Source organism: Prionailurus bengalensis, chromosome B3 (genome assembly GCF_016509475.1).
Source record: "Prionailurus bengalensis isolate Pbe53 chromosome B3, Fcat_Pben_1.1_paternal_pri, whole genome shotgun sequence".
In the NCBI taxonomy this organism is placed as follows: Eukaryota; Metazoa; Chordata; class Mammalia; order Carnivora; family Felidae; genus Prionailurus; species Prionailurus bengalensis.
This window is the reverse complement of record NC_057355.1, coordinates 28,170,864-28,193,602: the sequence shown is the minus strand read 5'-3', so window position 1 is coordinate 28,193,602 and position 22,739 is coordinate 28,170,864. Positions and strand designations below refer to the sequence as shown.

Below are 22,739 nucleotides of genomic sequence, written 5' to 3'. Positions count from 1 at the left end.
ATACATATGTATCTTGTAATATTTATATTTCTCATTCAGAAATAAAGTTTAAATCTCCTTAATCCTGTCTCCTAGGCACCCAGTCCCCTCATTAGAGGCAGCCACTAATTACAGTTTCTTGTGTCTCCTCATGAGCTTCCCTTATAGAGCTCAGGATTCACAGAATGTGCATACTAGCTGCCTCTCTGGGATCCACACGTTCTTCACTGCTAATTTTACTTGACATTGTATCTTGGGAAGGTCATTCCATATCATTACCTATTTTTCATAGCATTTCCCCCTGATTGTGAAAGAATATTATAGTAAGTTTGAAAAATATAACACATAGTAGAAATATTCAGCCGTATAAAGTTGCATGATTGAGTTTATATTGTACACTTTTTTTGTATTCTAGTTTTTTTTTTTTTTAGAATATCATGGTATACTATTTGTATAACTTTAAAAAATATGCATATCTTGTTAAATTTACATACAGAAGTAGTAAAAAGCTTAAAAAAGACATGTGAGAATGATAAGCACTAAATTCAGGAGAGGATAAACTCAGCAAGATGAGGGTGAAAGAGAATAGGACAGGTACATAGAGTCTCTACTCCTGGTCAGCACATAGACCTAAAAGGGGCCAAAGCAAATACAGATTCCATAGCCCTAGGTGCAGTCCCGGGACTTTGTCGTATTGTTCTCTCAACGCCCTCACCTGCCTTTTCTTTGCTTGTAGCAAAGAAAGATTGAGTTTAATCTCTCCATTTATGTATTTATATGTTTATTTTCTGTTTACCATGTGTGTCTCCCTGACTAATAATATCAGCTCTCTGAGATTATTTTGTGAGAATTTCTGCAAGTCATTTAAAATTCTCTGTAAATGCCTTTTTTTTTTCTTCCTTAAAGAGGGAACTTCCTTTACAAAGGACATTTGGTAAAAGTTTTTAAATATGAAACTAAAAGTCACTTGTGATCCTGCTGTCTAAAGAAATTCAGTGATCACATTTTGGTACAAATCCTTCCATATTATTTATTTTATTTTAGTATTTGCACAGTCCTCTGACCAGTTATCACAACTCCCATGTGTGTTGTCCGCAGTTCCCGACCAACAGGCAAAGGAGTGGAAGGACTTGCGAGAGTCGGATCCCGAGCAGCTCTCTCCTTTGCCTTTGCCTTTTTACGCAGGGCGTGGCGATCAGGTATGTGGGCCCAGAGTGTCGTTCGGTTTCCTCACCACATCAGGAGACTTGGGTTCTCTTCTCAGTTCTGCCACCACATGCCCTTGGGCTGATCCCATATAGTCTGTGTGCCTCATTTTTCTTGTTTGTAGAATGAGAGGCTTCAGTCTATTTGACTTTTCAGGTCTGTTATTTAAAAAAATAAAAAATAAAAAAGTGTGTATGTGTTTATATCGCAGGTAAACCACTGTTAGTACATCAGTGCTGATTTATTTTCTAGGAGAACAAGAAGTTAGAATTGCTCATGAGAGAGTCATAACATAAAGAACTGACTTTGGGGTACCTGTATTAAGTTTTAATCTCTTGAGTTCTTGGAGTAACTCATTGAGAGGAAAGTGAGGGATTGAAAATGTGACAGTGGTATCTTCTCACACAGAGGGGTTGGAGGACCATCTGGGAGAGTGGGGAGGGCTTTACTTGTCAGTGCTGCCTGAGGAGTGGATGGCCTCCTCTGATGCATGTGTGCCCAGGTGAAGATGCGGATCTATGCAGCGAGCTATTGCAGGAGTCCCTGGATGCCCTGAGAGCCCTGCCTGAGGCCTCGCTCTTTGATGAGAGCACAGTGTCCTCTGTGTGGCTGGAGGTGGTAGAGAGAGCAGCCAAGTTCCTTAGATCCGTCGTGACAGGGTGAGTTCTTTCTTTTCACATCTTAACTCTGAATGGTTCTAACATGTTTCAGTCTTGTCTCACCTTCTCTTTAGAGCAGGTTTGTGTGTATGTCTCCAGCCTGCCCTCAGCTCTGTTATTCTGGATCTTGGTTTTCAGCTTTTCAAATGTTTGCTTTTGATATTCTGATTAGACCCTGGAAGCTATCATATTGAATCAGATGGAAAAATGAAAAATATTTTTGTAATGTATTTTTTTTCAGGTATTTATGATTTGGGTATCAGTCATTCATTAAGTGAGCATCTATTGGGTGCCTTTCAGTGAGAATATGGATGCTACCATTCTGAGTGATGGGTGTTGTCTTAATAGACAACATGGTACTAAACAGCTACTCAAGATCAAAATGTTTAAACCTCAATCTATTCTTTTTAGGGTAAAAAATTTTTGAATGTGAATCATTTTCTATAAAGAAAACCCTGAACTCTGGTCTTGGGTGTTATATATTTTTGTTAACTTTAAATTTTTAGGTTTTTAAAAAGAAAAAGTATATATACTTAATACGTAATTCAACGCCAGAGACATAATTAGAGGAGAAGTGAGTCTTTTCTCATTTGCTTTGTCAAAAGAGGTCACTGCTCTGCCCCTTCCAATGTGCAAGGACACCTGTGGTCTCTGTGCTAACAGACTGTGAGTTTGGCTCCCTAGAGAGCTGATATAGGCATTGTGACAAGGTTTTGGGCTGGGGGCCCTGAAAATAGGCTTTGAATTACAGTTGATCCTTGAACAATGTAGGGGGTAGAGGTGCCAGCCATTCACGCAGTTAAAAATCCACATATAACATTTTACTTCCCCAAACTAAACTAATAGCATGTTGACTAGAAGCCTGACCGATAACATGAACAGTGGATCAATGCATATTTTATGTTGTATGTATTATTTACTGTATTTTTATAATACCCTTTTCTTAAATTTTTTGGTATTTCTAAGCTACATGGTTCATCTGTGAGTTTTTTCAAATTGTTGCAAATCTCCAAAAAATTTTCCAATATCTGTATTGAAAAAAAATCTGCATATAAGTGAATTTGTGCAGTTCAAACTCGTGTTGTTCAGAGTTCAACTGTAATTTCAAATATTCAGCTATAATGTTGATGTCAGAAAGCCCTCAGTTCTCCATCTTGGGTTCAGAAGAATTGTCATTTATTATTGGGGAAAAGTTAAAATATTTATTTGATAAAAGATAAAAATAAGCATAGACATTTTGTCTAGAGTCTCAGGTGCTTTTAGAAGTTGATTTTTCTCCATTTTCATAGAGGGATGTTGATACTCTAATAGCCTTAGATTTCACTGAAAGTGGAAACATATCTAAACATGTTTCTACTCATGATTTGAATAATGATATAAATAATTTTATGCTGTGGAAACTGGAATATGTGTTTTCTAATTTAGTCATCTTTTGTATCTGAAGTCTTTTAATAAAAACATATCTTTTTAAGTTAATTGTATACTTTATTTTTTATTAAAATTTTTTTAATGTCTATTTATATTTAAGAGAGAGAGAGACTGCATGAGTGGGGGAGGGCAGAGGGAGACAGAGACAGAAGCTGAAGCAGGCTCCAGGCTCTGAGCTGTCAGCACAGAGCCTGATGCGGGGTTTGAACTCACAAGCCAGGAGATCATGACCTGAGCTGAAGTCAGATGCTTAACTCAGGCACCTCGTTAATTGTATACTTTAAAATCTCTGATTAAATTTGAGTAGTAAGTCTTAGAAACTTGATTCTAAATATTAAAAATATACATGCTGTCTTTAAGTTCTCATGTTACTTTGTTCTTGCATCCACTGCTGTCATTTCAGAGATGTTCATGGAACACCTGGTACCAAAGGGCCAGGAAGCATCCCCCTGCAGGACCAGCACCTGGCCCTGGCCATTCTGTTAGAGCTGGCTGTGCAGAGAGGCACACTGAGGTAAGGGGTGCTGCAGGCTGGGAGCATTTCATGGAACACCTCTGTATCTGAACATCTGTTTCACTTTATGGCATTTCATTGAATCATTTGTGTTTATAAAAATGTGTGGTGTTCTGTAATCAAAGAACTGTATCCCAGGACTTTCTCTTCTTTCAAGCCTGGGTACACTTAGGTTTTCTTCACTTCCCTTTTTTTTTTTTTTTTTTTAAAGTTTGTTTATTTATTTTTTTAGAGAGCAAGCAGGAGAAGGGTAGAGAGAGAGGGGGAGAGAGAATTTCAAGCAAGCTCTGCACCGTTAGTCCAGAGCCCGATGTAGTGCTCAAACCCATAAATTGTGAGATCGTGACCTGAGCCAAAAATCAAGAGTTGGCACCTTAACTGACTGAGCCACCCAGGCGCTCCTCTTCACTTTGTTTTATGTTCAACTTTTGTAGTCTAAGACCTGTTCCTTTTTTTTTCTTTTTAATTTTCTTCAAATGATTTTTATTCCATTAGTTTAAGGTCCTAGAAATTCTCTTTAGAAAGTGCTGTTTGAACTTCTTAACTGGTTTTATGTTTCTTATTCTCAGAAGGTGGATATGTTGTGCTAAAATCTTGGCATTGATTAAGTGATTTTACTGCCAAGAATTGTTTTCATGGCGTTATTTTAGTTTCCTTTTCAATCTAAAGTATTTTTTCTATTTTATTTAGCTGTCTGCTTTTATTTTTGACAGTCCATGGCAATAAAAGCTAATATGGTTTTACTAGATAATAAAGATATTTTCTCTTTCAGCCAAATGTTATCTGCCATCCTGTTGTTGCTTCAATTGTGGGACAGTGGGACGCAGGAAACTGACAATGAGCGGTCTGCCCAGGGTACCAGTGCTCCTCTTCTCCCTTTACTGCAAAGATTCCAGAGTATCATCTGCAGTAAAGATGCCCCTCATACAGAAGGTGACGCTCACGTAAGTACCATAAAAAAACTCTGCCTTTAAGTAGCTTTCTTAATTCAGTTATCCTAAAAGAGTTAGACTTTTATAAACAAAACCAGAGTGCATGTCTGTGGCAGTAGTTGTCTCTAGGGGAAAGTGTGTATTTGGTGATGACAATAGTGAGTCAGATGTAGGACAGGTGTGGGATATCATGGGGTGAGTTTCATTCGATGCGGTGGAATATCACTTGAGCATATGGCATCTGTGTGTGTGTGTTCTGGATTGTGTATACTTAGTAGGGAGAATGTATTTCTTGACATGTATCAACTTGTACTTTTAGAGAGATTCCTCTACTGCTTTTTGACCATGTAGTTTTCTTTCTGCTGGATTAGAGCCATTTAGCCCTTTGTGGGTTTATTATTACCTGTGTGTTCCCAGTAACCAGTCATGTTGTGCTTTGGCTGTGATGGAGAGTGAGTTTAAGATGCTGTGGAAGATATAAAGAAGGCATGCTCACTTCCATGAAAGAATTAGTTAGTAGAGGCATGAAAATGGGTAAAAATTCTGACAGTATTTCAAGAACAAAGTGAGAGAGTCAAGCAGGTCCTTATGGGCACTTGCAGTAATAACATGGGGAGGCGGCACAAGTTGCTGAAGCTGAGCTGGTGTGGGATGGAGTGTGTGTTTGGTTCTGAGGATGTGCTCCACCGTGAGGTCGTGTAGTTGCCTAGTGGTTAATGTTTATTTGTTTTGACCTGCCTTGAGAAGTCTGGTAGTCCTTCTCTTCCATGTTACTCCATATACTGTTTATGGAGAAGACAGTTCAACGAGCACCAGCTGTACTGCAGCACAGAGCTAAGTCTGACATACCCACTTTTAAATACATATTATAAAAAGAGCATTGAAAATAGTGGCTTACTTTTTGGCCCTTTCTTTGTGCAGGGCACTGCATGGAGTGTGTCACCTAAGTCATCACTGTGTTTGTCCTAGGAAAACAAGGCTGGTAGCAGAGGAGGGCCTGTCTGGGTCCTGGGTCTGAACCCCTGGGACTGCTTCTTTTTAGAAGTACAAGTTTGATCTTGTAGGTCTTTTTTTGGGGGGGAAGACAGCCATTCCATTATAAAGTTAATTTTCTATCACTTGGCAGTCTTTAATTGTAATAAGGCTTTCTGCCTTTAGAAGAATTAGATTTGGGGTGCTTGAGTGACTCAGTTGGTTAAGTGTCCTGACTCTTGATTTTGGCTCAGGTCATGATCTCACAGTTCATGGGATTGAGCCCTGTTTTGGGCTCTGCGCTGACAGCTGAGGCCTGCTTGGGATTTTCTCTCTCTCTCTCTCTCTCTCTCTCTCTCTCTCTCTCTCCCTCCCTCTCCCTCTCCCTCTCCCTCTCCCTCTCCCTCTCCCTCTCCCTCCCTCTCTCCCTCCCCCCCCTCACTTTCTCCCCCTCACCCTCTCCCTCTGCCCTTCTTCCCCTCTCATTCTCTCTTTTTCTCAAAATAAATAAATAAACAATTTTTAAAAAAGAAGAATTAGATTTACTTAATGTTAATGTCCGAGTAACGTTAGGTTTCCTTCAGAGTGGGTGGCATTAGGTTTTGGTTTTCAGTTTGTAAAGCCAGGTTGAGGTGTAGTGCTGTGTTCCTAGGAAGCTTCCTCTGCATTCTGAGGGCTATTGGCCGGGCCAGGGGGTGGGGGGGGGGGAGTGGGGTGGGGAGCCTGCAGGATGTCTGGACCATGTCATTGACCTGTGTAGAGTATGCACATGCGTGATGGATGTGCAAATGTGCAGGCACTGCTGTGTGCAGTTTTACAGCAGGTGTGTATATATGTAGATGTGTAGGGTCAGTGCATCAGCAGTACTTCTCATCTGATGGCTAAAAGGAGTAGATGATGCACAACTGTGAATACCAAAATATAAAGAGTTGTTAATGGCTAATTGTGTTACTTGAATTTTTTCCAGCGTTTTGAAGATGCTTGTTTACTTTTCTTCTCTAGCTTTTGTCTGGTCCTCTGAGCCCTAACGAGAGTTTTCTGAGATACCTTACTCTTCCACAAGATAATGAGCTCGCCATTGACTTACAACAAACTGCAGTTGTTGTCATGGCCCATTTAGACCGCCTGGCTACTCCCTGTATGCCACCTCTGTGTAGCTCGCCAACATCTCATAAGGTACCTGCGCTAGCAGTGTTTATTCTTTGTATCTTTGTGTGTACTACAGTCATTAGCACCTGTAGGTTCTCATTCTGTGCCACTTTCTCTGGTATTGGGGGTGGAGCTGGCTTACAGCCTTTTTTTTTTTTTGGAAGTAGGGTCCACGTCCAATGTGGATCTTTAACTCACAACCCTGGAATCAAGAGTTGGATGCTCCACTAACTGAGCCAGCCAGACACTCTGCTGGTGTACAAGTGTAAACATGTATACATTTTAAGGTATTGTCAGTGGGCAGAGTGAGTGGTTAGCAAGCTGAGGTGTACATGGGTTGAGGACCCAATTCAGTGTTGCAGGTTCCAGATTCAGGAGGTATAGCTCCAGAGAACTCTCCTTTATCCAAACAACCACATGCTGTCCTGCCTTCCTCAGGGAGATTCCAGCGTATTTTTTTGTACACTAGGAGCTCAGAACATGGGCTGTCTGTGATGCTGCTCAGAGCACTGATGACACTAATCTACATGTGTGTAGAGCCTGCCAGTGCGGGCCACCTGAGGACTTCACATTCACAGTTGCATCTGACCATCACAACACTACCCCACTGTATTGATGAGAAAACTGCCATTTGGAGTGGCAGTGAATTTTGGCAGGGTCACACAGAATAATCCTGGATTTGAATCCAGTTTTTTCTAACTTTTATTTTTAGCAGGATGTGTATTTATCTCATTTTATAGTCATTTGTTTTTTTCCAAATAATTATATTCACATGGTTCAAAAATCAAAATTAAATGCAGAGACGATGTTATTTCCCTGTCCCCCCACCCACCTGGTTTTGCACCTGCTACTTTTCATTTTTCTAGTCTCTTATATATCCTTCAGTATTCTCTGAAATGAATATATTAGTGGTAGCATGTTGTAGCTTATTTTTCTCACTACACAGTTTGTACCAAGGAGTTTATCAATAAACAAAGCCTCTCTCTTTATTTTAATGCAACTCAGTATTCCATGTATGGTTGTATCATGATTTTTTTGTTGGAATCTGTGTGGTCAGAAGTGTACTATTCCAGTAGTGCTGCAATGACCAACCTCATACATTTGTTCTTGTTCGTGCAAATGCATGCACCGGTGGTGATGTACCTGATGTGGGTGGACACTAGCCGATTATCACAAAATTGTTCACACACAGCTTGATCCTTCTCATCCCCACCAACAGTTGGATACTTGTCTGCCAGCCTTGTGCTTAGGCTTTTAGGTTTCTGCCTGTTATGGTAAAAATGGTAACCTGATATGTTTTGAGCATTTAAGGTTTACTTGTATTACTGTTTTTTTTTTTTTTTTTTACTTGTATTACTTTTTAATGGGCTCTGTTAAGATGAAGTGCTGTGGAAAAACATGCTTGATCTTACCTGTAACTGAGGTAATATGGATGTTTTGAGTTATTTTGATGTTTTGGATCATCTCCTTTCTGTACTTGCTTTGTTTTTATCCCACAGTATCTCTGTGTTACTCTTAGCATAAATTATTCTTTTTTTGACTAAGAAAGAAATTTTCTTGCCACTCTAAACAAAATGTTTACTTTGTTATCTTACAGGGATCATTGCAAGAGGTCATAGGATGGGGGTTAATAGGATGGAAATACTATGCCAATGTGATTGGTCCAATTCAGTGTGAAGGACTTGCCAATCTGGGAGTCACGCAAATTGCCTGTGCTGAGAAGCGCTTCCTGATCTTGTCAAGGAATGGCCGTGTGTACACGCAGGCCTACAACAGTGACACACTGGTGGGTGTTCTGGGCCCAGATTGCTTTCCTTGGTGGGTGGTTTTCTACTACAGGAGCTACAGAGGTGTCTAGTCTTTAAGTCATTTGATTTCTGAAGATTTGGAAACCTCTGTTCAGTGTATTTTATTAGTTTTATTTAATAATCTCAATCATAATTGTTGCCAAAATCTTGGGGCAGAATTTCTTAATTGTTAAGATCAGGAGCTCCTTATAGTAACACTTATTGCCCATTATGAATCCCATTTTTAAACTAACTTTCCATGTGTAAACTCAATTGACTTTGGGGGTGAGGCAGTATCAGATAATCTGAGGAAATTGGGCCTTGTCAGATAGTACATGTTCCTATTAAAGAAAGGTGCTCTTTACCTGGGGTTGTTGAGTTTTCATTGTGTGGAGGTGGCCTAGTAATGTCACAGAGCTCTTAGAGGCTGCCCACTCTTCTGTTGGTAGTGGGCAGGGCATCTAGACAGTTGGCTGGCAGTCTCCATAGGCTCATGTTCTTTCAGTTCCAGGAGTGTTTGTTAAAATAAGATGCGTGAGAAGAGTCATGCTGTTTTCATTGTCCTTGGACTGCTTACTAATTTTCTTCCTATTTTTACCCTTTTAGGCCCCACAGCTGGTCCAGGGTCTTGCCTCCAGAAACATTGTAAAGATTGCTGCCCATTCTGATGGTCACCACTACCTGGCTCTGGCAGCCACCGGAGAGGTGTACTCCTGGGGCTGTGGGGATGGAGGACGGTTGGGCCATGGGGACACTGTGTATGTATGCCCCATTCTTGTAATTGACTTGCTCTTCTTTTGAGTTACTGTATCCAAAATAGGGTGGAAAAGGAGTGTGAATGGGTGTTCCAGTTGCTCTGACATTTAGGGCTAGGGTGGAGAAAGCAATCAAGATGTGTCAGCCCCTGGGTGATGCTAGGGGAGTTCTGCCCACAGCACAGAAGATGACATCAATTGGCCTTCGTGTTCTTCTCTCTCAGATGGAATGCTTCCAGCTTTTGTCACTCCTGTTTTAACTATACATGGCACACCTCACACTGTGGAATTTTCTAAAGCAAATCCCACGCTACTTGTTTCTTCATTCACAAACACTTCAACATGTGTCTATCAAATAAGATCCTCCTTTCCTTGAGCCATTTCATTTTCATAGGTACAAAAATATTTCTTAATGTCCTATTTTGTAGAAGCTTTTGATTATTGTGAGAGACCAGGAATAAAACAAAATGATTGTTCTAAATGCATTGTTGTGAAAATGGAGAGTACCCATAGCTGCCACAGAGTGGTGGGAACACTTTTATATATTGCTGGTTTGAGTGGAGCCTAGTGGAGCAAAACTTGGGCATTTGATTAAAATTGAAGATGCACTTGAAGGGGGTCAGAGGCATGAACAGCACTGTTGAGAGGAGTCTGGCCTGTTCTCACTGCAATGGGATGGAGTTGGACATCCCTGGGTAGAATCCCAAGCCATGAAAAAAGCTGAGCAATGTGTATTGAGTGTTAGCATTCAGCAGAAATATTCCAAACTTGGCAGTATTGTCAGGATTCAGAAAAGTGTGGTAAAACGATGGTGAGAAACAAAGGAATGATAACTACAGAATTTAGAATTGTTATTCTCGGACTGAAAGGGATGAGATGGGCAGGGCTCATAGGATTTGAAAGGATGGAGATACAGGGTGGAGGCATTAGTTTTTACTTCCAGTATGCTAGTTGTAATTTGGACTAAATTACAAAAAAAAAAAAAAAACTACCTTGTAATAAAATAATACTCAGTTGAGGTTAAGTGCTAGATGCTAGGAGTTGGAGAGAAACTTTGGGAGATTGAAACTTGAGCTGAACAGGAGGGAGAAATGGTATCAGAATAGGGTTGTTCAGCTCTCCCTGTGCCTGTATGTGCCCCTGCCTCTGTGTGTATTTATTTATTTTGCAGAATAGTGGGTCACAAAGTTAGTATACCATGTTTTTGGAGAGGCAAGAGTAGGTGTTAACAATCACAGTGAACATGTTATGGATTGAAAGCATAGGTATTTTTCTAGTTTTGAAAGTGAAGAGCCAACTAGTAAGGCCTCTACCTGCTGAATTCTTACTGCCTCCTATTTTTCAGTTGTAAAATATAATTTGGAGTGTGATTAGTAAACCTTGCTCCTTCATTCCCTCCTCATTTATTTAACAAATGTGTAAATTTTAGCCATCTGTATGAGGTTTACAAATCCATCAATTTTAAGAGAACAGTTTAATGAATTTCAGCAAATGCACCATAACTGAGACACAAATTATTTCCATTGCCCCTGCTATTTTCTTTGGATCCTTTGCAGTCAACTCCTGCTCTCTACCTCCAGTTCCTGTCAACCACTTGTCTGCCCTCTGTCACTATATGGTATTTTGTTTCTGGCCCCTTCACTTGGCAGAGTTCCTAAGCTTCAGCCAAGTTGTTGGGCGTGTCAGTACTTGCTTTGTCCCTGTTGCTGAGCGATCTGTTTATGGATGGGCCACTGTTTTGGACCATTGTGAACAAAGCTGCTCTGGACTTGATTGTATGAGTCTTTAACACTGTTTTGATATTACTGCTGGATGTCATGCTTGGCATTGGGTACCCAATTAACACACAATCATGGAAATGTTACGTGTTTGAATTCTGTGTTCCTTAATTATTTCATAAGACAGTTGAAAGGCCAAACTGTCTTGGCACTCTGATAGTTTATTCTGATAGTTATTTTCTTTGCTAACACTAATAGGACATGCTTAGAAGGACATTCATATTTGTTCCCATTCTCTCCACAGGCCTTTGGAAGAGCCTAAGGTGATCTCTGCTTTCTCTGGAAAGCAGGCTGGGAAGCATGTGGTGCACATCGCATGTGGAAGCACATATAGTGCAGCCATCACTGCCGAGGGGGAGCTGTACACCTGGGGCCGAGGGAACTACGGCCGACTAGGCCATGGTACATTTGCTGTGAGCTGGCTCGAGCATGTGGTGGGAGGTTTTCTCTTTGGAGGGACTTACATTAATGATATTCCTATCTGTTTGAAGGCTCCAGTGAAGACGAGGCCATCCCAGTGCTGGTAGCTGGGCTTAAAGGATTGAAGGTCATTGATGTGGCATGCGGGAGCGGGGACGCTCAAACCCTGGCCGTGACAGAGAATGGTATGCAGTACTCATGCTGCCCTGGGCAGGTTCTCAGGATGAGGAGTGCCGCTTTCCTAGAGGGAGTAAGCTTTGGAGTAGAGTGCACCTCATATGGTTGCCCCTTTGTCCATTTTTAGGTGGTGTGCACCTCTGGGTCCTTGGCAGAGGTCCAGAAGTTATAAGACTTTTAATTTCTGTGGCCCAAAACTGCTAATTAGCAGCTACATCCTAACTATTTGGGCATTTTATTTATTTATTTTTTTATTAAAAAAAATTTTTTTAAATATGAAATTTATTGTCAAATTGGTTTCCAAACAACACCCAGTGCTCATCCCAACAGGTGCCCTCCTCAATGCCCATACCACTTTCCCCTCCCTCCCACCCCCCATCAACCCTCAGTTTATTCTCAGTTTTTAAGAGTCTTATGGTTTGCCTCCTTCCCTCTCTGTTTTTTTTCCTTCCCTTCCCCCATAGTCTTCTGTTAAGTTTCTCAGGATCCACAAAAGAGTGAAAACATACGGTATCTGTCTTTCTGTATGACTTATTTCACTTAGCATAACACTCTCCAGTTCCATCCATGTTGCTACAAAAGGCCAGATTTCATTCTTTCTCATTGCCAAGTGGTATTCCATTGTGTATATAAACCACAAATTCTTTATCCATTCATCAGTTGATGGACATTTAGGCTCTTTCCATAATTTGGCTATTATTGAAAGTGCTGCTATAAACATTGGGATACAAGTGCCCCCACGCATCAGCACTCCTGTATCCCGTGGGTAAATTCCTAGCACTGCTGTTTCTGGGTCATAGGGTAGATCTATTTTTAATTTTTTGAGGAACCTCCACACTGTTTTCCAGAGCGGCTGCACCAGTTTGCATTCCCACCAACAGTGCAAGAGGGTTCCTGTTTCTCCACATCCTCGCCAGCATCTATAGTCTCCTGATTTGTTCCTTATAGCTACTCTGACTGGCATGAGGTGGTATCTGAGTGCAGTTTTGATTTGCATTTCCCTGATGAGGAGTGACATTGAGCATCTTTTCATGTGCCTGTTGGCCATCTGGATGTCTTCTTCAGAAAAGTGTCTCTTCATGTTTTCTGCCCATTTCTTCACTGGATTATTTGTTTTTTGGGTGTGGAGTTTAGTGAGTTCTTTACAGATTTTGGATACTAGCCCTTTGTCCCATATATCCTCTGCAAATATCTTTTCCCATTCCGTCAGTTGCCTTTTAGTTTTGTTGATTGTTTCCTTTGCAGTGCAGAAGCTTTTTATCTTCATGAGGTCCCAATAGTTCATATTTGCTTTTAATTCCCTTGCCTTTGGAGATGTGTCAAGTAAGAAATTGCTGTGGCTGAGGTCAGAGAGGTATTTTCCTGCTTTCTCCTCTAGGGTTTTGATGGTTTCCTGTCTCACATTCAGGTCCTTCATCTATTTTGAGTTTATTTTTGAGAATGGTATAAGAAAGTGGTCTGGTTTCATTCTTCGGCATGTTGCTGTCCAGTTCTCCCAGCACCATTTGTTAAAGAGACTGTCTTTTTTTGATTGGATGTTCTTCCCTGCTTTGTCAAAGATTAGTTGGCCATACTTTTGTGGATCCAGTTCTGGAGTCTCTATTCTATTCCATTGGTCTGTGTGTCTGTTTTTGTGCCAATACCATGCTGTCCTGATGACTGCAGCTTTGTAGTAGAGGCTACAGTTTGGGATTGTGATGCCTCCCGCTTTGGTCGTCGTCTTCTTCAATATTACTTTGGCTATTCGGGGTCTTTTGTGGTTCCACACAAATTTTAGGATTGCTTGTTCTAGCTTCAGGAAGAATGCTGGTGCAATTTTGATTGGGATTGCATTGAATGTGTAGATAGCTTTGGGTAGTATTGACATTTTAGCAATATTTATTCTTCCAATCCATGAGCACGGAATGTTTTTCCATTTCCTTGTATCTTCTTCGATTTCCTTCATAAGGCTTTCTATAGTTTTCAGCACACAGATCTTTTACATCTTTGGTTAGGTTTATTCCTAGGTATTTTATGATTCTTGGCGCAATTGTGAATGGGGTCAGTTTCTTTGGCTTTCTGTTGCTTCATTATTAGTGTATAAGAATGCAGCTGATTTCTGTACATTAATTTTGCATCCTGTGACTTTGCTGAATTCATGTATCAGTTCTAGAAGACTTTTGGTGGAGTCTGTCGGGTTTTCCATGTATAATATCATGTCATCTGCAAAAAGTGAAAGCTTGACTTCATCTTTGCCAATTTTGATGCCTTTGATTTCCTTTTGTTGTCTGATTGCTGATGCTAGCACTTCCAACACTATGTGAAACAGCAGCGGTGAGAGTGGACATCCCTGTCGTGTTCCTGGTCTCGGGGGGAAAGCTGTCAGTTTTTCCCCATTGAGGATGATAGTAGCTGTGGGCTTTTCATAAATGGCTTTTATGATGTTTAAGTATATTCCTTCTATGCCGACTTTCTCGAGGGTTTTTATTAAGAAAGGATGCTGAACTTGGTCAAATGCTTTTTCTGCATCGATTGACAGGATCATATGGTTCTTATCTTTTCTTTTATTAATGTGATGTATCACGTTGATTGATTTGTGAGTGTTGAACCAGTCCTGCAGCCCAGGAATGAATCCCACTTGATCATGGTGTATAATTCTTTTTATATGCTGTTGAATTCAATTTGCTAGTATCTGATTGAGAATTTTTGCGTCCATATTCATCAGGGATATTGGCCTGTAGTTCTCTTTTTTTGCTGGGTCTCTGTCTGGTTTGGGAATCAAAGTAATGCTGGCTTCATAGAATGAGTCTGGAAGTTTTCCTTCCCCTTCTATTTTTTGGAACAGCTTGAGAAGGATAGGTATTACCTCTGCTGTAAATGTTTGGTAGAATTCCCCTGGGAAGCCATCTGGTCCTGGGCTCTTATTTGTTGGGAGGTTTTTGATAACTGATTCAATTTTTTCGCTGGTTATGGGTCTGTTCAAGTTTTCTATTTCTTCCTGTTTGAGTTTTGGAAGTGTGTGGGTGCTTAGGAATGTGTCCATTTCTTCCAGGTTGTCCAGTTTGTTGGCATATAATTTTTCATAGTATTCCCTGATAATTGCTTGTATTTCTGAGGGATTGGTTGTACTAATTCCATTTGCATTCATGACTTTATCTATTTGGGTCCTCTCCCTTTTCTTTGTGAGAAGCCTGGCTAGAGGTTTATCAATTTCGTTTATTTTTTCAAAAAAAACAACTCGTGGTTTCATTGATCTGCTCTACAGTTTTTTTTTAGATTCTATATTGTTTATTTCTGCTCTGATCTTTATTATTTCTCTTCTTCTGCTGGGTTTGGGGTGTCTTTGCTGTTCTGCTTCTATTTCCTTTAGGTGTGCTGTTAGATTTTGTATTTGGGATTTTTCTTGTTTCTTGAGATAGGCCTGGATTGCAATGTATCTTCCTCTCAGGACTGCCTTTGCTGCATCCCAAAGCGTTTGGACTGTTGTATTTTCATTTTGATTTGTTTCCATATATTTTTAAATCTCTTCTCTAAGTGCCTGGTTGACCCATTCATTCTTTAGTCGGGTGTTCTTTAACCTCCATGCTTTTGGAGGTTTTCCAGGCTTTTTCCTGTGGTTGATTTCAACTTTCATAGCACTGTGGTCTGAAAGTGTGCATGGTATGATCTCACTTCTTGTATACTTATGAAGGGCTGTTTTGTGACCCAGTCAGTATGTGATCTATCTTGGAGAATGTTCCATGCGCACTCGAGAAGAAAGTATATTCTGTTGCTTTGGGATGCAGAGTTCTAAATATATCTGTCAAGTCCATCGGATCCAATGTATCATTCAGGGCCCTTGTTTCTTTATTGATCCTGTGTCTACATGATCTCTCCATTCCTGTAAGTGGGGTATTAAAGTCCCCTGCAATTACCACATTCTTATCACTAAGGTTGCTTATGTTTGTGATTAACTGTTTTATATATTTGGGGGCTCCCGTATTCGGCGCATAGACATTTATAATCGTTAGCTCTTCCTGATGGATAGACCCTGTAATTATTATATAATGCCCTTCTTCATCTCTTGTTACAGCCTTAAATTTAAAGTCTAGTTTGTCTGATATAAGTATGGCCACTCCAGCTTTCTTTTTACTTCCAGTAGCATGATAGATAGTTCTCCATCCCCTCACTTTCAATCTGAAGGTGTCCTCAGGTCTAAAATGAGTCTCTTGTAGACAGAAAATAGATGGGTCTTGTTTCATTATCCATTCTGATACCCTATGTCTTTTGGTTGGAGCATTTAGTCCATTTACATTCAGTGTTGTTATTGAAAGATACGGGTTTAGAGTCAACATGATGTGTGTGGGTTTCATGCTTGCAGTGATGTCTCTGGTACTTTGTGTTCCTTGCAACATTTCACTCACAGAATCCCCCTTAGGATCTCTTGTAGGGCTGGTTTAGTGGTGATGAATTCCTTCAGTTTTTTTTTCTTTGGGAAAACCTTGTTTATTTCTGAGAGACAGAGAAAGGCAGACCATGAGTAGAGGCGGGGGATAGAGAGAGAAAGAGAGAGATACAGAATCCCAAGCAGGCTCCAGGCTCTGAGCTGTTAGCCCAGAGCCTGATGCGGGGTTCAAACTCACGAAATGGGAGACTGTGACCTAAGGTGAGGTTGTATGCTCAACTGGCTAAGGTACCCAGGCACCCCTGGGGATTTTATTTTTTTAATATAAAATGAGAGTTACAGTAGAATAATTGACATTATGAATTGTTTCTGGTTATTATGTTTCTTAATGTCTAGCTATCTTTGATTCCCTGTGGTGAATCCTGCTTTTGTCTGTGTGGATTCAGAGTACGAAGGTACATTGTTGGCTTGTTTTTGATTTTACTTTTGTATTTGTCTTCATTAGTGAGACTGTACTCATTTTGCTTTTTTTGAGCGTATATTTATTAGGTTTAACGGTTAGAATTAGATTGATATTTTAAACTCTTATTTGTTAATGTTGTGAGGGTCTGTCCTCAGAATCATGGTGATCTGTCAAAATCAGCTGGGGAGCCTGTCTCCCCTCTCCTGCAGAAGTTGAATGGCAGATTGGGAATTGACTTACTTCTGGGAATTTCTTTAGTAAGAGGACAAAAATAATTTCAGTCATCTTCATGTCCACATAGGGCCCCTCCTCGCCCCACACCTATTCCCACTAAAGGATAGGCATAGAGTCATCTTTCTTCTGCTTCTATGAGTCTTAGAGAAAAATGGTCTCATCAGTCATCTGAAAGTTCTCTTCTGGCATGAAGCTTTCAGTTTGACGTCTTGTTTTTAAGTGTCCATTGTTGAGTGATTGATAATATGTTATAAAACTCTTAACAAGGAAGTTTTTTCTTAAGTAAGCTTTATTAGGGCTTGTTCTTGAATTCTTAGTGTGAAACTGCTACATAAGTAAAACTGTGTAAAGTGTTGACTAAATTGCCTTGATTGGAAACTGTGCATGCTGTTTACCTCCCACTGGTGTTTCTTTGGTGCGGGTGTTATAAAGGGAAATGTCCCTGGTATGTTACTATTCTTTGAGAAGACTGGTTTAGTAGAAGCCTGCTTCTCTGTTCGGTCTGGTCCTGGATGACAGGCTCACTGAAAAAAATTGGAGAAAGTGGGAATTGTGGGCTGGGCTATGTGAACAACAGGCATTTTGCAAGGCATGTAGTATATGCACATTCTTTGATAATTGTGTATGGGTCTGCTGAGTTGAACATTGCTATGTTTCTTTCACTGACCACCTGCTAGTGTATCATATACAGTTTTAGATCAGGGATTGACTGTTTTTGCAAATAGACTGATATTGGAATGCCACCTTGCTTATGTATTATCCGTGGCTGCTTTCCTATGATGGGAACAATTAGATAATTGTAACAGAGACCACATTGCCCACAAAGCCTAAAAATACTTACCTTCTGAGCTCTAACAGAAAGTTTGCTGGGGCGCCTAGGTTGTTCAGCTAGTTAAGCATTCGACTCTTGATTTTGGCTTAGGTCATGATTTCATCGTTTGTGGGATTGAGCCCTGCGTCGAGCTCTTTGCTGGCAGTGTGGAGTCTGCTTGGGATTCTCTCTCTCCCTCTCTCTGCCCCTCCCCTGCTGTCTCTCTCAAAATAAATAAATAAACATTAAAAAATATTTTTAAAAATTTGCTGATCTTTAGATTATTTAAAACAGAATGGAGGAGTGTCTGGGTGGCTCAGTCGGTTGATTGTCCGACTCTTGATTTTGGTTCAGGTCACAATCTCATGGTTGTGAAATTGAGCTCTGCACTGAGTGTGGAGCCTGCTTAAGATTCTGTCTCTCTCTCTCTCTCTGTGTCTCTCTTCCCCTCATCCTCTACTACCTCTCTTCCCTGCTCGTGTGCTCTCTCTTTAAAAAAAAAAAGAAAAAAAAAACTTAGTCACTTATGGAGCGATGTAATTTCTTCTTTTATATTTCTTCTCATTTCTTTTCTACAGTTTTCACCTGCACCTAATTTAGCAGGTTTCTTTTTTAATAATTCATATTTATTGACTTTTTGCAAATTATCAGAGTAAATATAAAACAAACACATTTTTGTAATTTATTGCTTTATATAATATTTAATTAGATTATACTCACAAACATTATTAGAAAGAAATGCCGTCCTGCAGTTGACTTGTGGTCAGCATGACAGGAACAGTGTGCAGGCAGACTTGAGAGAGAGTGGTCAGGAAACTACAGCTGTGTTCAGTGGGTCCAGTTATAGTATTTCATAGAGGCAGTGGGTCTTTTGTTCTGTTTTCACTACTTGGTTGAACTGAACCCAGTCATTGAGCACAAACTAGGAAGAGTCAGGACTTTATTCTTTTAGCTAAAAACAAAAACAAAAAACCACACCCAGCTTTCCTTTTCCTATTGCTTCTATATCAACCTGAAGTATAAACTAGATTTCATTTGGTAAGCGGTCACCTGGTTATTGTTATTATAGTTAATATACTATATATATAAGTCTAGATTTATGTTATTGGTTAGCCACTTAGAAGTTGCATTAAGATGTACAGTTATTTTTACTTAAATATATTTGTATTTTTTAGGTCAGGTGTGGTCTTGGGGAGATGGTGACTATGGAAAATTGGGCAGAGGTGGTAGTGACGGCTGCAAAACACCAAAGCTTATTGAAAAGCTTCAAGACTTGGATGTTGTGAAAGTCCGATGTGGAAGTCAGTTTTCTATCGCTTTGACGAAAGATGGCCAGGTTTATTCATGGGGAAAAGGTGACAATCAGAGACTCGGGCATGGAACAGAGGAACATGTTCGTTATCCCAAACTCTTGGAAGGCTTGCAAGGTAAGTGCAAAATGAAAACTTTTAAAACCTTTTGAAGCTTTTTCTTTAGTAATCTTTTAAAGTTTGTAGGTCTTTCCTTTATTTACCTACTATTTCACGAATTAACTCATCATTAGAAGGCTTTTACCCACATTTTTATAGGTATAGATTATAAATGGAAAATGGTTTTGTTTCTATTTAAAAATGGTGTAGAATTATTCTCACCAGATTTATTTTGAAATTCGTTCAGTTTTACAAATATTGGTGCCAGGCATCTATTCATCACTATGTAAGCTGGCCTTAGTGAGATTAACTTCTGTTGGTGAGGTCACCTGTAGTTATACTGTAGACATTGCTAAGATGACGGGTGTATATAGTGCTGTGGGAGCACAGTGGGAGGAGATAGGATTGGTGTGCCTAGAGTGGTCTCATTTGAAATTATCCTTGATAGGTGAATCCTGCTTATTTGGTTTCAAGGGCATCTAGCATGCATTCTAGATAGAATGGGAGCCCAGGCATGTAGGTGTGCTTTGGCAGGTGCCTTCTGAAGTGTGGGAGAGGTTGGTGATAGGTTTATCAGGTGGGGCTTGTAGTGCTTTATCTAAGGGGTGAGCAGACTGTTTTCCTAAAGGACCTAGACCATAAGTATTTTAGCTTTGAGTACCATACACTGTATGTCTCAACTACTCTTTTTCTGCTTTTGTACCCCAAAAGTAGCCATGGACAATATGTAAACAAATGGTCCTGGCTATGTTAACGGCTTTATTCATAGAAACAACCCTTGGCCTGTGTTTGGCATGAGGGATGAAGTTTGTTGGATCTCTGTGCTGGATCCTACTTTATGTTTTTGCTTTTTTGTCAAGGGAGTTTAAAGGGAGACTTTTACATAGGACTTGCTAGTTTCTTTCCTGATGACAAGGTTTTATGGTGTCTATTATTTTCTAAGTTTCTGAGATAAGTTGTAAGGTAATACAGTTGGTTTATATTATGGAGCTATGTTTAAATTTTGTTAGCCTTTCTTGTTTATATTTTTTTCATTTAGCTAAAGAAATATGCTTCCTCAGCAACATTTATTAGATACAGAGAGAGCTTATCATGAAAATATTTAAATAATTTTTGGTACATTTTGGTTGTTAACTTATCATAGGCTCTTAGAATTGTTCTCCTTACTCTAGTAGAATTTTGCAGCTGAATTATTTTTTCTGTTGACATTTCTGAAGACATTCCTTGTGCTGGTCATGTTAGACTTACTATTAAGCAAAAATATAATACTTGCATAACACTGTTTAAATAGGAAAAATGTATTATTTGACTTTAGAAAAAAGAGATTTTTGTCTTAGAAAACTTCCTTAATGAAGAGGGTACTTTGATATTCATCAGGATAGCCCACAATGTAGGCTATAAAACACCCCTTAACATATTTAAAAGAAGGGAGATCAAACAATGTCTGCTGTCAGACTACAATATAATTAAACTAAGAATAAAAGATAGCTGAAATGTCCCCAAGTACATGGAGATAAACTTCCAGGGTGCTGGGGTTGCTAAGTCAGTTAAGCATCTGACTGGCTCAGGTCATGATCTCACGGTTTGTGGGCTCCAGCCCCACATTGGGCTGTCTGCTGTCAGCTCAGAGCCCACTTGGGATTCTCTGTCTTCCTCTCTCTCTCCTGCTTGTGCATACTCACACACTGTTTCTCTCAAAAATAGATAAACATTAAAAAATATTAAAAAATAAACACTAAATTTCCAAATAACACATGGTCAAACAAAAAAGTCTCAAGAGAAATTTTAAAATATTTTGAACTAAATGAAAATGAAAACAACTTACCAAAATTTGTGGGATGCTGTGAAAGCAGTGCTTAGAAAGATATTTATAGCACTGAATTCATGTATTATAAAAGAGGAAAGATCTAAAGTTAGTAATCTTTGTGTTCAGGAAAGGAAACCATCAACAAAATGAAAAGGCAACCTACAGAATGGGGGAAATATTTGTAAATCATATATGGGATAAAGGATTAATATCCAAAATATATAAAGGACTCATACAATTCAATAGCAACAAAACAAAACAAAACCTGCTCCAAAACCAATTTGTTGAAAAATTGGGCAGAGGATCTGAGTAGACATTTTTCCAAAGGTGGCTTCTAGATAGCCATCAGGTATATGAAAAAGTACTCAATGTCAGTAATCTTCAGGGTAAATGCAGATCAAAACCACAGTGAGATATCACCTCATACCTGTTTGAACGGCTATTATCAAAAAGATAAGAAATAACTAGTGTTGGTGAGGATGTGGAGGAAAAGAAACTCTTGTGCACTGTTGATGGGAATGTAAATTGGTACAGCCACTGTGGAAAACAGTAAGGAGGCTTTTCAAAAATTAAACAAACAAACAAAAAAACCAACTACCATGTGATCCACCTGTTCCACTTCTGAGTATTTATCTGAAGGAAATAAATATGCTAACTCAAAAAGGTACCTGCATCCTCCTGTTCATTGCAGCATTATTCATAGTAACCAAGATATGGAAACAACCTAAGTGTCCATTGATAGATGAGTGGATAAAGAAAATGCAGTATAATGGAATATTATTCAGCCACGGAAAAGAAGGTAATTCTTCAATTTGTGTTAACATGGATGGACCTTGAGGGCATTATGCTAAGTAAATAGGTTAGACAGAGAAAGGCAAACACTGTATGATGAGAAATGAGAGAGAAGACATACTACAGATCCTTTGAACTTTATAAAGATGATAAAGGAATACTAAGAACAACTCTATGCCCCCATATTTTGTAATGTAGATGAAATGAACCAATTCTTTAAAAGACACAATTTGCCAAAACTCATACAAGAAGAAATAGACAAACTGAATCGGCCTATATCTATTAAATTGAGTCAATAATTGATAACTTTCAGAAAGCGTGAGGCCCAGATGCATTTACTGGTGAATTCTACCAAACATTTAAGGAAGAAGGGAGAAATTATACCAATTCTCTATAATCTCTGTTTCAGAGGAGAGAAGCAAAGGGAATACTTATTAACTCATTCTGTGAGGCCAGCACCACCCTAATATCAAAGCCAAAGACATTTATAAAAAAATTACAGACCAACATCTCTCATGAATATAGATGCAAAAATCTTCAATGAAATATTAACGAATCAAATTCAACAATATATAGAAAGAATTATATATCACCACTAAGTTGAGTTTATTCTGCATATGCAAGATTGGCTAATTCAGCATCCAAAAATCAATGTAATCCATCAAATCAAGAGAGGGATAAGAAAAATCACATGATCATATCAATAGATGCAGAAAAAAAACATTTGATAAAATTCAATGCCTATTCCTACTAAAAACTCTCAACAAACCAGGAATGGAGAGAACTTCCTTAACTTGATAAAGAATATCTATAAAAATCCTACAGCTAACATTATACCTAATGGTAAGAAACTTGAATCCTTCCCACTAAGATCAGGTACAAGGAAAATATGTCTCATCTCACCATCATCTCTTTTCAGAACCATGCTGGAAGTTCTAGCTAATGCAGTAAGACAATGAAAGGATAGTAAAGGAATGCAGATTGAGAAGGAAGAAATAAAACTGTTTGTTCACAGATGACATAAAAGTCTATGTAGAATATCTGAAAGAATTAACAAAAAAGCTGGAAGTAATAAATGGTTATAGCAGAGTTGTAGGATACAAA

At 39.3% G+C, this 22,739-nt stretch overlaps 1 protein-coding gene across 1 annotated transcript in view; it reads left to right on the top strand.

Moving 5' to 3' along the window:
- HERC2 (HECT and RLD domain containing E3 ubiquitin protein ligase 2) overlaps nt 1-22,739 on the top strand; it is a 278,735-nt gene that overhangs the window by 69,044 nt on the left and 186,952 nt on the right. The window contains 10 exon segments of the mRNA XM_043554905.1: nt 1,078-1,178; nt 1,688-1,844; nt 3,676-3,786; nt 4,559-4,730; nt 6,693-6,866; nt 8,437-8,625; nt 9,233-9,384; nt 11,404-11,561; nt 11,651-11,764; nt 18,803-19,054. Of these exon segments, the coding sequence (XP_043410840.1) occupies nt 1,078-1,178; nt 1,688-1,844; nt 3,676-3,786; nt 4,559-4,730; nt 6,693-6,866; nt 8,437-8,625; nt 9,233-9,384; nt 11,404-11,561; nt 11,651-11,764; nt 18,803-19,054 (1,580 nt within the window).